The 14297-nt window shown below is 35.7% G+C and overlaps 1 protein-coding gene across 5 annotated transcripts in view; it reads right to left on the reverse strand.

Moving 5' to 3' along the window:
* Positions 1–14297, reverse strand: part of LOC120523823 (spermatogenesis-associated protein 13-like) — a 208400-nt gene that overhangs the window by 21575 nt on the left and 172528 nt on the right. For 4 of the 5 annotated variants that reach the window (XM_039745459.1, XM_039745456.1, XM_039745457.1 and 1 more), the window contains 4 exons: positions 12886–13033; positions 4823–4959; positions 3606–3785; positions 1421–1609 (listed from right to left, as the gene is read on the reverse strand). In XM_039745459.1, coding sequence (XP_039601393.1) covers positions 1421–1609; positions 3606–3785; positions 4823–4959; positions 12886–13033 — 654 coding nt within the window. Of the gene's footprint in view, positions 1–1420; positions 1610–3605; positions 3786–4822; positions 4960–8205; positions 8418–12885; positions 13034–14297 lie in introns of those variants that run through there. The other variant, XM_039745461.1, reaches the window with a different exon arrangement.

Genomic DNA, 14297 nt, shown 5'->3' on the forward strand with positions numbered 1-14297 from the left:
GACAGGAGTGAATAATAAATAAATAAATAAATCCCTTAATAATCTATTTGCCTAAAAACACTGTATCCTTCCAGACATAGTAAAAGTGTTTATAGAGCTACTATGATTCACTCTCACAGATTGTTACAGTACAGTTACAAATTGTTTCTTCATAGGCAATGTTTTTTGCAGATCCACTATATAAAAATTAGAACATAAAGTCCATGGCATGTGACTTGGAAATGTTTTGAAACATTTTTTCTCCACTCCGCTGAATCTGTTGAATGGATGGTCTCTCAGTGCATTGAACATTGCATGAACATCACTGCATAACAAATAACAATCATCAATAATCCCTAAATCACTAAAACTGGTCAAATACTGTAAAATATTATTACCATTATATATTGTTAATGTACTTGTTATACTAAGCATTAAAATCCCTAACTATTTTCGATGACTACAATATGCACCTCACATCAGTATCGGCCAGCAGAATAATTAAAATTCAATTACTTACATATAAGGTTGTAAGAATTCCTAGCAATAACCTACATGTCAATATACAATAAAATCCAATGTTGTCACTCACTAAAGGTACAAACAATATGACATTAAACTAAGAAGCTTTGCCTTCAATAGACTGCCATAGCACTGCCTTCTCCCATATTATTACTGGCATTCATTAAAATGTCAGGGGCCATTCATTTACTTTACAGACCAAGTGGGACAAAAGGGCAAATTTCACATTAACACTTTTGAGACTCAACTTCGCAAAGACAAAACATGTCATGTCAGTAAATTTGTCAAGTCTGAAAGCTCAGATATCATACCACGGAAACCATTCTTCCATTAAAGTTTTTCACTTTTGTTTAACCTATATTACTTAAATTATTGTACATTTTTACAATATTTTGTTGTCTGTAAACTACTTTTAAGGCTGCAAGTCATGAAATGCAGCATAGTAAAAACCCTTTGATTTTGAAAATAGAACGTGGTTTTATTGCTATTGTAATAGTGCATACTGTATAGATCTATTAATTGAGCAAGTCTCAAAAAGTGTACATAAAATATGTAAATCATTTTCATCACTTGAGATCCTAGTACAGTAGGTGAGCAAATCACAATTTTATTTTGCCATTAGGCATATGAAGCCAATTCAATAATAATTGCTACAGACTTAATTTACAATCCTTTCAACCCTCCAAAACATGACAAATTCAGTTACTTTGAACATATCAGTTAGACAAAATTTAGAAAAAAAATTAAAACGATAAAGAGTACAAACTGAGAATTTTGTAGCATGTATACTGACACGTCTTTAATCTTTGATGGTAGCAAGACATGTAAACTGTTTCATGTTAAGAAACAGCGCAAACCATGAAAATATGCATTTCAAAATTTATTAGCAAAACAATCTGAGACAGCACTGAAACCATACCTCACAGATGTCCTTCAAGTGTTTGATGTAGACTCTTTCTGTGTTCATAATTTCTTTTATAACATTGGCCCTCATTTGGTCTTTATTTTCTGCGGTCTTATGCCTTAATTTACTAGAGGAGATGTCCTGCTCTTCACTCAGGGCATGTTCAACACTTTCTACAACAGAATCTTCTTGATTTACTCGAAGCTAAGAGAAAAACGTAGAAATATCACTTACTGTACTGTTATCTAATGACATCATCTGAACCTAAGTCCACAAAATATCTAATATTTAATGAAATGTGATGGCTTAAATTTTAGATTTATGAGGTTGCAAGCACCTAAATTCTGAGTCATATATTGTTTCTGTGTGCATTGTAAAATCAAATACATAAGACAGTTATGTGTGAAAAAAAATGTCACAAGAATACATACTGGAGTAGATCGATGGCAAGGTGTTTCAAAACTTTCAAACAGTCAATATATCAGTTAATTTGGGCATGCAGATAAATTACCTGCTTCTTGTGGTTATGTGTTAATTTTCCAAATTACATTAAAACAGAAATAGTAATATATCCAGTTTGAATTTGATCACTTATTTCTGTTACTAAAAACTGGGCCTAATAGGAATTTAAATGAATTCATTTTAAGACCAATTACCACATTTTACATTTTCAGTTTTGATCACCACCTATTCAGTACCTATCAAATGAATGATGAGCCTTACAATGAAGAGACAAAATGCAAATATATACTTTGAATTTTTAAAAATGACAGTGTTATACTGTAAACTATTTTCAGATGAACAAATAAACATACACAGAGTCTCATTTGATGTATAGAAACCAATTAGTGAAAATGATTGCTAGCAACAGGATCAAAACCAGCATCCGTGGTCTGAATTTGACTCTGTTTTGTTTTTAGCTGTAAAGAAGCAACTCACTCTGGTGGTGTGTTTACTCAATATTAATTGCTTTAATGCAAGAATAACATTTTCCATATGTGTTGCCTTTTATTATGTTTGGCCATTATCTATTCGGTGATACTCAATTATGAATCAGATCCTTGCATTTACATAGTATGTATTGTTTTAATGATGTAAGCATCAGATCATGCAGTACTTCAGTGTAAGCAGTTTTTTTTACCAAACAAATGCAGGAGTTTCTATTTTTGCTTAAAAGGGAAACTATTTACTTTGATTCAATATGTCAGGATAAAAATAGAAACAAGATGAAACTCTGTCAGTAATCATATCTTTTTAGTACTGGCAGTGAATGTTATTTTCCATGACAGTTAGAAAATGTATGCTGAATATTTTTGTGTCAAACTTTGCAGAAAAGTTCTGAGCTCTATAACTCAAAGGGGAATAAATCTATGATTATTCAAAAATGACTACAACGCTTTAAATGTATGATTCTAAATTTAGGAAACACATTCAAAAAAAGGTTGGGCATTGTTCTCTTAAATGTAACAGCCTGGGTTAGAATTATACAGTATATTGTTTTTAAATATGCAAACATTGCACATTTTTAATGTTAATTTTTTAAACAAGACTAAACTGCAAGTAGATGTGAATTATCAAAGACAAACTATTATTCCATTGTAACTGGCAGCTATTTAAAACAAAACAAACAAGGTGCATTTGTTGCTTATATTAACACAAGGCTGCAGAATTCACAAAGTTGGCACAAAAATTGCATATCTTATCTAATGTTTCTTAAGTGTGTAATATGTACTTTAATTTACAAATCAAATGAAGAAAAACCAAATAAGAAGATTAAATAAACAAGCAAAAAGGAAGGGAGAAATGAATTTGACCCAAACAGGAAGAACAGACTAATACGCTTCTGGACTGTGTTATTTGATTCCTCTAATTTAAAAGGAAGGGGAATGGAGAAATAGTTATTTAATTTGTTATTTAAATTGGTCTTGAAATAAATAGCAATTCAAATAAGTTACATAAAATAATATTTTATTTAAAAATAGATTCTACATTCTATTTTGTGGCGCAATATACTGATAGTGGTATAAAACAATTCTATTTGCACAGCCACACCACTGTCTGTGCAAACTCTGCATTTCTTATTGCACCTCTGTGTCTGTGACTATTCTGATATGAGGTGTAAATAAAAGTGACTATACAAGCGGAAGGCAGTTTAGCCCTAAAGAACAAGTTTACCAATTGATTTTTAAATGGAACTTACCCTGACAAAGCTAGCAGGGAACCATGCCTCCTTATCATCAATCATTCCCCACCACCATTCTTTATTGGAGGCATCAAGGACACGAATGACATCACCAGCTTTGAAAGCCAGCTCCTGATCATCCATTGTCACATGATCCCATAATGCTTCAGCATATACAGTACTGCCATCACCTATAAGCTAGAAGATTTAAAAAAAAAAAAAAAAATTACTGGATTTGAACTTTCAAACATTGCCACCCCTGCCATTTTCCACTTTAAAGCACCTACCCACAGTGCACCAATCTGAAGAAGGCATACAGTACATAATCACAATGTTAGTCCAGCAGAAAGAATATATTCATTAAGTACGTATGTGCATAAGTTAAAAACATCTATTTTCACAGTGTCATTTAAATTGGTGAATTATTAAAGAGAATTTGTAAATTTAGGAAGGTCCCAGATTTCTTGCTGCTGGGTTTAGGAGATTAAAGAAGAATCTTCACTTCTCTCTTCAACACTTTCTGCTCACAATGACAGAATTTAATGGGTAGTCCTTGGTAACTTAATTCACACCTGGTTGTGATCTGTATTTCTTTAGTTATATTTTTCCTGATTTTATTATTTTAAAATGTGATAATGTTCAGTTTTTTTTATATTTTTAATGTGAACATTCATTGACCTTTGAAGTGTATAACTGTACAAAGTTTTTTTTTTTTTTGTTTCTCTGATTGGTAAAAGTTTATTTACATTTTCAAACATTTTGCATTTGACATGACGTTAATCATTCTATATATTGATAATATAGTATCTTTAATTGCAGTCACAATCAAAGTCCTTGTTATGCAGCAAACTTTTTCGTACCATTATATCAAAGCAATTAAAGGGGGCTGGCATTATTAAGGACATCTGGTCTTAAAGGTTTCTGCTTTAATACTCCCCTTCATGAGGCACGAAAGATGGAATTCATTGAAGATAATCTGCCATGTAAAAAAGCTGAGCAATATTTTACAAAATATTTTCTATCAGACAATGTTTTGATTCTCTTAAAGTATATCTAGCTAGTTATGCTGTAGCCTTTGTTGGACAATTTTGACAAAAAACAATCAATAATGTACACTCCTCTAGTCATACTTGTACTTGACTGAGGCATACAAGTATTTAAAAAGAGCAATAATATACAAATAATGTAGCTCAGGCCAAAGTAAGGCTTAGAAAAGATGCTACTACACAACTTACCTCATTTATTGCTAACTGTTCACCTCCTGGTTGAAGATACCTGGAATTAGCCTGGCACATCTCTTCAAAGCTGTAGTCTTCCTCACTAGCATTATCATCTGTTAGTGTTGAAGACTCTGTAACTCCATCAGCAGAAACTGCAGAGGAATAAAAATATTAATAGAATAAAGTTATTAATTTGAGGGGAGAAAGTAATAGCTTGGAAAATAACGTTCAGTCATTTGCATTGTGAGAGAAGACACTTCCCACCCCAGCATATCTCAATACCAGAATAATTTTAGCTTACTAAAATAAAAAAAAGATCATTAACCAAAAGGCATAAAGGAAGGATGATGGGAGAGAGAACACAAAATTGCGAAGTAATGACAATGAACAAAGCAATCTCCAGTCCTTCACTAAGCCATACAGAAGGCTCTTTCTGGGCCTGTCTATTGTTGTGGCTTCTCCACTTTCTCCATCTATAAAGTCCTTTCCCTAAACTCTCCATTTCTTTCTCTATCTTCCCCCAGGTGATTGTTTAGCTTCTCAACCCCAAGCTCAGTGAAGTACTGGCTAGGGGGTGGTCCTTAAATTCCACCAACCCTTCCTTGGTCTCACACTCTTTGCAAAGGGGTCAGGCACCCTTTACATTTACTAGGTTTCCTGGCTTTCAGGATTCAGTGTTTCAGATTTCCTGGTAAGACATCAACTTCTCTCCCTCTTTTTGTAGGGTATTCCAGGATAATTTCCTTCCAGGTTCTTAATACAACAATAGGACCCTATCAGCCTCTGATAGGGATTACATGTTCATAGTTTCATAGATTTTGAACTTTTATTTGTCTCAGACTTTTGATAGCTCTTCCAGAGTCCATTACCACAATGATGCTATTTCAGTGTCTTCCAGCAGCTTGCTAGCTAGACAAACCCTTAAAACATAGTTCATTCCCCCACACAACAGGTGGCAGTGTTTTTCAAGGCCTTTTTCAATTAGGGCACCCATAGGGTGGCATGGGAATTGGAGTCCAGAAATACAGCCCTGACAGGGTGTTTGGGTATTGCCAGAGGTAGCTGTCAGGAGAGGACAGTCCTGGTTTCCAAAAGACCTGGAAGTGTTTCAGACAACCTGGCAAAGGCACCAGAAGCAGCTCCCAAATCACATTAAAAAGAGAGGCCGCACCCTCACTGGACTGAGTCAGAATCGGGAGGCAGCGGGCAACACTCTACTAGAGGAAGGAGGATTTGAATTTGTGTGTTGTGGCTGGTGCTTGTGCAAAAAAGGTGTTGGAGACTAATAAAAATCTTTTATTTGAACCCAGGACTGTTTTGGGTGATATTGTGACTGTGATTGGGGCTCCCCCTTGTGGTTACTGCGTATACACACATACATATTTATAATTAGTTTGCTGCTGTAAATCACACTACACTGGGCATTTCCTGACAGAATGGAAACAAAAACAACTTGCCCACTTATTGAAGATCATGTAAAATGAGAATTATCAGCAGAATTTGACTCACACTGAAATCAAAGTAGTTCTCCATTACTTGAACGGATGCATGGTATTTGAAGTTAAAAAAAATAGTGATGGAAACCAACACTCTTAGTGTAAAGGTCAGAAGATAGAGTAAGACTTTGCAATGTACAGAATTAAATGAATTTTACATCAAGTAAAACAGCAGCAATTATGGTTCAGTACTGCTTTAATGATGAAACCAAGGCCTGCCATGCTGCTGGTTCTAGTTGCCATGGGATTAGCTTTAAAGTGAATCATCAATGATTCACAAGGATGTTACAGAAAGAGAATTAATTATTAGACCTAAGTGGCATTTAGAAAATCATAAACAAAGATATAGATAATCAAAATTGGACTTTTTCATTTAAACTTCTCTCTGAGATATACTTTAAAAGTGCAACCTAATTATGCAACAGATTAGCTTTGCTGCCTTCATTTTAAATTGATTTTGTGTTTATTTAAAACACAAAACAGGCAGGAAAAATACCACTCAACATGTGGTGCACAGGTTCAGCTAAAGTTCAGTTACTCAATAAGAAATGGTGAAAGGAAATGGAAAAACCATACTGTTAAAAGCATCACCCACTAAGTGAAAGAAGAGCAAATAAGATGAGCAGTACAATACACATTTATTTACTCTGCATATTTAAAATGCTTTCCAACCATACTGGTTTAAAACACAAAAGTTGGCAGCCTAGTTTGGAAAAATATTGGTTTGCATTGAAAATAATGGTACAAGTTATATAATTCATGACTGTGTTTGAATCAGAATTAAAAATTCTTCGGACAGGAAAGACACTGCAGATTAACAAAAAAAGAAAAAACAACACCATACTGTGTATCAAAAAAAGCCTAAAGCTTCCCTAAACATCAACAGAAGACACACATAATGTTATTCTACATGATTTGTTTGTTCTTATGATATAAAATGGAGCCTATTTTCACCAAGCATACAGTACATAGTGGCAAAAGTGCAAAACATTCCAACTTCAAAAACTGTAATAACAGCCGGATTACAACATAGAAGGTTTTCAGCTAGAGGAATCTGGCTTTAGGAACTGCATGAGACGGAGGGAACATTTAATCTTTGAAAATATGCAGGGGATGTATATTTTTAGTCTGGCACTTAAAGAAGAAGTGGCTTAAGACATTGTTAAAAAAGTAAACTTAGGCCAGCTAGATAGCAGCACAAGTGTCTGGGTTCAGTGCCTACTTCCCAGTGCTCTGTGCTTGCTGTCTTATTAGTGAAGCCCTCCACAATGAATCAGTGATCGGTACTGTGGAATTTCAAGGCTTTTCAGCACTTGCTAAAAGTGAATCCAAAATGCTTTTCTTGATTAGCAAATTTGTTTTCTTTACTTTTAAAGATGCAATTCAGATTGCCTAAAATGTTGTTGAGGTAGGGGGTGGGGTGTAGCTTGATGAAATAAACCTGTCGATTTATTTTTTTAACAATAGAATATTTCTGTTGCCCTTTAGATAAGAATATTTATCATCATCTGAACAACCTTTTCAACATAAAATACACCAGCATCTTTTTAACATGTTTTTCTGGTAGCACTACAGGGAGGGGGTTGGTAACTAGACATGTTCATGAAGAAATATTTTGTGCTGGATAAAAAAATGAGGCTTTAAGTGTAAAGCACAAAACATACTCATCTAATTTCTCCCAGAATAAAACTGAACTAAACAGAGAAAGCCGTTAAATTCTTTCAAGTGATTTAATGCTATATAAGAAGTGTTGTTATAAGCTATTATGTACATTTAAAGCAGTCGGGAGTGTCTGACTCTTGACTGACTCGTCACGCAATAAATTCTTTTGCTATAATTTTTATATTGTTATTAACTACACAAGTATGGTGGATTTTAAACAGAAGCTCCATTATTACTCACCAAACTGCAAGCTTTCCAGACTCCAAAACCGAGTCATTTCCCTCCGAGCCACCATTTCAGACACAGAAGAATGATTTTACTCCAGAGAAGACTGATCTATTATTTTCTGTCAATATGAATAAGCGTATCCTGTGGTCTGTACTAAAATAGATGCATGCATCTTTCACCCACAGCAACATTACTTAGTGTCTCATAATACATGTTTCAGCCTGGAATCTGCTCAACAAATGACAGCTCACAGCTCAGTACAGGGCTGGTAGGAGCCAAGACAGTTTCACAGCTCTGGCGGGGCTCCATTAGGGAGGGCTTTGTGAAAGTCTGTACTGCACACTTACACACTATAAGGGGTTACTCAGCTGTTGGCAAAGATAAGGTTTACATTCCACTGAAGTAAGTTTCTATGATCCTTGTAATTTACTATAGTGTTTACTTTACATTAACATTTCTATTTGAATTTTTAGTACATTACATCCATTTTAAACAAGGTTTCAAATATGACTCTAAAATACTTTTTGAAAACCGAAAAATGGTATCATAACAGATACATCTTTGCAACAATATTGGAAATCAAGTGCAATTTAATTAATATATTTTTCTCCCCATGGCACATGCAAAAGGAAAAAATTATGTTTATAAAGCACAAAAGAAAACCAAACACTAAATTTCTATATAAAGCACAAGATGATGACAGAAGACCTTCCAGTCCATTCAGGTTTATCTATATTTGTGCAGATTTGCTGCTTGAGGCAAAAATAAATGTGGTGCACATAATATTACAGTCAGACAGAAATTATGCCAAGTGGCAGTTTTTAAAAGAAGTGCAGTTATTAAAATAAACAAGGCCTGAGCAAGAGAACTTTAGCAGCACTGAAGCAAAAGGAAAAAAAAAAAGCAGCGTCAGTTGAGACCCTTTAATGAGTGTCTCATAAACTCCCCAGGCACCGAACCCCTGACGACCCAGAGGATCCCCTGCCGGGTTCACACTGTTCAACGCCCACACGGCAGCTGAATACCAATTACAATCTACATGCTGCACTGCAATATTCTTATTGCTTTGTTTACAAAAGCAGCCTCTCAGCAAACATCTAAAGAGACTACTGGCAGACAAGAATGAGGCGAGGTTTACTTAAACCACTAAAATGGCACTGCTCTCTTTTTATCTTGGAAGAGCTACCTAGAGCATCATAAATAAAAACAAAAAACTCGGTATACAGTACTCCTTTTGTCTGGCTCCACAGATATTATCTGAGAAAGTTTATACTGCAGCATTTTCAAACAACAAAATACACTAAGGAAGCTTTGCTTTTTATCACCAATATTCTGTTTGTAAGGGACTGCAAAGCTCTGCTTTACAGCAAACCTGGCAGCTTAACAGCCAGCTATGAAGCAAAAAGCATGTTAAACAGCGCCATTTATATATAGTGTACTGTTAACATGGAGTTAAATATATTTAAATAATATGCATCCACCAATTTTCCAAAGCTGCTGTTTTCAGAGTCAGAGAGAGTAAAAGTCTAGCCCAGGACTACACTAGGAAGCTAGGGACCACTCTGGACATGTCGCTGGTCCATCACAGAACACACACCCATACCCATTCACTTTGAGGCAATTTATAGTTACTAACTGACCAATTTTACACATCTTTGGAATGCATAATTAAATGACAGTTCCTGGAAAAACCCAATTGGTCATAGAGAAAGAGAAATAATAATCAATTACATTTATATAGAGTTTTTCTTTCTACTTTTTCCACTCATAGACAGAGGGGAACCACTTCAACCAACACCAACGAGTAGCACTCACCAGGATGATGCTACTGCAGCCATTTTGCACCAGTACACTCACCAACATCAGCTATTTAGTGCTGAAGGGGTGAGAGAAATAGCTAATTAGATAAAGGGGATGATTAGAGGGCCAGAATGACCAGGTCGTGATTAGCAATTTAGCCAGGACATCAGGATAAATCCTAAGCGAACCAGCCACCATGGCACTGATGTCCGAGATTCAGTCCCTGCAAGTGTAAGCAAAAGCGTGTATATCTGATGAACCCCAATTAGTGTGAAACACGTGTTGTGTACTCTTTGTATTATTTGGTAGGTACTATATAGCAAATAATATTTTAATATGAAACATTCTAATCTCAATTATTAGTTGAAAGCCCTGCAGAAAACAAAAAGTCTCATTTTACTAGGACTCACCAAGAGATAAATTTAGAGAATGTACTGATATACAGTAAGTGTGTTATATAACATAAATGAGTATTCAAAGTCTTACTGCAGAGATTGCAGAAATATTTGAAATTCATTTCAAAAATTAAATAAACATTTTAGTGTGATGAACCAAGTCAAAACTCTTTCTTTTTATGTGTAGTACATCGGTACATGTCAACCTATACGGATATGATTTCAGTTATGAGTCTAATAAAAAATAAATAATGCATTACAATATACTATTTAATTGCACTACTTAATATTATAAAATATAAAAAAGTAAGCAAACAAAGAAGCAATTGTGTCATTGTAACGTGACACAGGTATCGTGATAATATATGGATTAACTTCAGGTAATTCAAATTCCTAGTAACCACTCCACAACTGTGGTGATTCTCTAAGTTTAAAACAGGTGTGATGATGTACTACTGAAAATTAAAAGTATCGTAACAATTGTTTTACTTTAGTTAACTGCAAATTAACTATGATTTCTTTTAAAGAAAACAGGAGAGTTGAAGAATGCACCACATGACCCCAAATTAATTGACTTGGGATGGCACTGGAGGGACCATTATCAACAGCAGCTGTCTGAAGAATATGAAATTTAATTGTTTTGCAATTACCATCTGTGTAAGACTTTTGGAAAATGTGTATTACTGAGTATATACTGGATACTTCCTCTAAAATTATTCATCAGTAAGAAAGACTTCTTGAAAGCCTTGTGGAGAGTGAATGTATAGTAAGATATCTTTGGGTGACAGCATTCAATGTTCACGCTATCATAAGAAAGCACAAGAAGATTGTCTTCCGAGACTTAATGGGAATCTTTTGCTGTTCTTGAAAACACAAATAGCAGAGATGTACTTAGAACTGCTTTGTATTTGGGTCTTGATCCACCCCTGAGTACTCTGCCTTAAAAAATGTAACAACTTAAAATTAACTAAAATCTCTATTTGTGCAAACCACTTTGTATGTCAAAACACTTTTGAAGTTGAAATGAGTTGCCCTGTATCCACTTCTGCTTTGAACATTTTCAGTTTCTTTCCTCCTTCAGTTTCCTTCTCCTTAAAAATGCCCCAACAACATGTACTCACTCCTGTTTGTCAAATGAGACATCTTGGTTCCTTTTAAACAAAACTCTGCCACTTATTATGTAAGCATTAAATTTAGCCAGACTCTTATCATGCTTTATCATCGGCCCACATCTCTCTCCTTAAGAACTGCATTGTAAGTTCCAATTCATCAAAGATAATTGCATAATATGTTGGGTATACATTACGTTAAAGCATCTACAAACTCTGGAACTGCAAAAGCTATGAAAGAGCTATAGCGACTAATTCTTTTGCCATTTGTATTTTTGCCACTATGTATATATGGTTAAAATATGTAAATTCTGTTAATAATGCATTGCCACCCTTTAAAATATTTCTCTGAGGTAAGGTTTCCGAATTAAATCAGCTGCTTGTGATATGTATGAAGCCAAATAGTAAATCTGTGACCATGAGGAGCACAATAAATGAAATACCAATGCATGGACACTCCATGTTTGAACAGAAAGCTCTTTGTCCACATTAATGACAGGCTGGACTGGTCTTGGAACCCAGAGGAACTTTATAAGAAAGGGCAGAGCAGGCTCTTTTTCCTTAGGAAATTTTGTGTTCCTTTAATGTGAGAAGTGACATCTTCTACAACTCTGCCATGGCCAGTGTGATTTTCTACACTGTTGTGTGCTGGCATGATAACATCATTCCAAGAGAGGCCCACCAAATCAACAAGCTAATTAAAAGGGCAGGCACAGTTATAGGACACACTCTGGACCCCCTGGAGGTAGTAGCAAACAGAGAATTAAAACAAAACCGAGTGCCATTATGAACAATGCTGCAAATTAACTTTCTGACACACTAACTATGAGGGCTTTCAGACAACAAATTATTCAGCACAAGTGTGTCAAGAAACACTACTGGGGATCCTTTATACCAACAGTAATATACCTGCATAATGCCTCACTGAGACAGCTAAGTCTAAACTTTTCTTTCTGATGTGTGTTCAGACCAAAGTATAGCTGTCTGTCTTGTCTATTTAAAGAGCTTCTGTAAAAAGCCAAATTTTGCCTTGGGAACAAATATACCTCTGACTATCTATCTATTACATATCTGCTTGATCATTTTATTTACGTCCTGGCACTTCTATAGATTTTTGAAGCATTTTTGAAAGTAATGTGGCAAAACGGCTAATTGTACCATATAAGTAAATACAGACAATATATCCAAAAAAACTGTCTAGAAAAAGAAAATTCTGCACTCAATGAACTTATGCTAAAATGAGAAACATCATCTTTCAATTTACTGTACTTTTCAATATTGACTATATCCCCGTTAAGGTTGCAGGAACACAAAACTGTTTATTCAGTGCTGTATTTGAGAGTCAGAAAAGTGCCATGCCATATGATAATTGATTAAACTGAACTCACCATTAGAAGCTCTCATTTGCCTTCGACGTCCAACTCGATCCAAACCAATGGGGGTACTTTGAGAAAATGTGAAAGGACGAAATCTGGCTGATATGGCTTTATAAGGTGGAACCTGGTGTGATGGAGGTGGTGGTCTTTGAACTGGTTGCTGAGGGAAGAATACAAACACATATAATGTACATACATACACATAGTATTTATTAATAAGGTAATTTGCATTAGCATGTAATAAGAGCAGCAGTGACTCTGCTAGACCAGAACACATTAAATTAGAGCATCTTGTGTTTTTCTGTCTGATAGAGCAGATTGTTTAAAAATATACAACCCTGAACATTTCTCAGAAATCTATAAATATCAGGAAAATTCCTAATGAGTGAATACTTGCAAATGTAAAGGCAATACATTAAATAGGTGATTGCTCCAAACCTGGTAACTAATGAATGTAATATGAATCAGAGATAAAATTGTTGAAGCAAGTACTAAAGACGAGACAAGAGAATCAATTATCCTTCACAGATGACACTACTTGGTGGCTTTCGGTGCACTGATACATAACATCCCAGAGGTTCTCAATTGGATTCAGATCTGGAAAACGTGCAGGCCAGTCAACGTAATCAATGCCTTCGTCATTCAGGAAATGCCTACACACCGATACCACAGGAGGATGGCATTGTCATGCACCAGGAAGAAGCTAGTGACTACTGCACCAGCGCAAGTTCTGACAATGGCTCTGAGGATTTCAACCTGGTACCCAACAGCAGTCAGGGTACCCTTGACAAGCATGTAGAGGTTTGTGCAACCCTCCAAGAATACGCCTCCCCATACCATCACTGATCCACTGCAAAACCTGGCTACATAATGTTCACCATGGCATTTCCAGACTCTTTCACGTCTCTCTCATGTGGTCAGTGTGAACCTGCTATCATCTGTGAAGAGTACAGGACCCCAACTGTGTATTCTCTGATGAATACCAATCAAGCTGCATGGTGATAGGCTGTGAGCACAGGTCTCTCTAGAGGACGTTGGGCCCTCAAGCCACCCTCATTGAGTCTATTTCTGATAATCTGGTCAGAAACATGCACACAGTAGCCAGCTGGAGGTCATTTTGTAGGGTAATGGCATTGCTCCTCCTGGTCCTTCCTGCACAAAGGAGCAATTACTGGTCCTGCTGCTGGGTTGATGCTCTTCTACAGCCTAGTCCAGCTCTGTTTGTGCAACAGCCTGTGTCCTGTTATCTTCTCCATGCTCTTGAGACTGTGCTGGAAGACACAGCAAACCTTCTTGCAACACCACGTATCGGTGTACCATCCTGGAGGATTTGGACTACCTGGGCAACCTGAATCTACTGCAGGTACCGCTTCATGCTACAGCATTGACAAGGACACTAGCAAAACACAGAACTATAGAAGAAT

Source organism: Polypterus senegalus, chromosome 2 (assembly GCF_016835505.1).
Source record: "Polypterus senegalus isolate Bchr_013 chromosome 2, ASM1683550v1, whole genome shotgun sequence".
NCBI classification, from domain to species: domain Eukaryota; kingdom Metazoa; phylum Chordata; class Cladistia; order Polypteriformes; family Polypteridae; genus Polypterus; species Polypterus senegalus.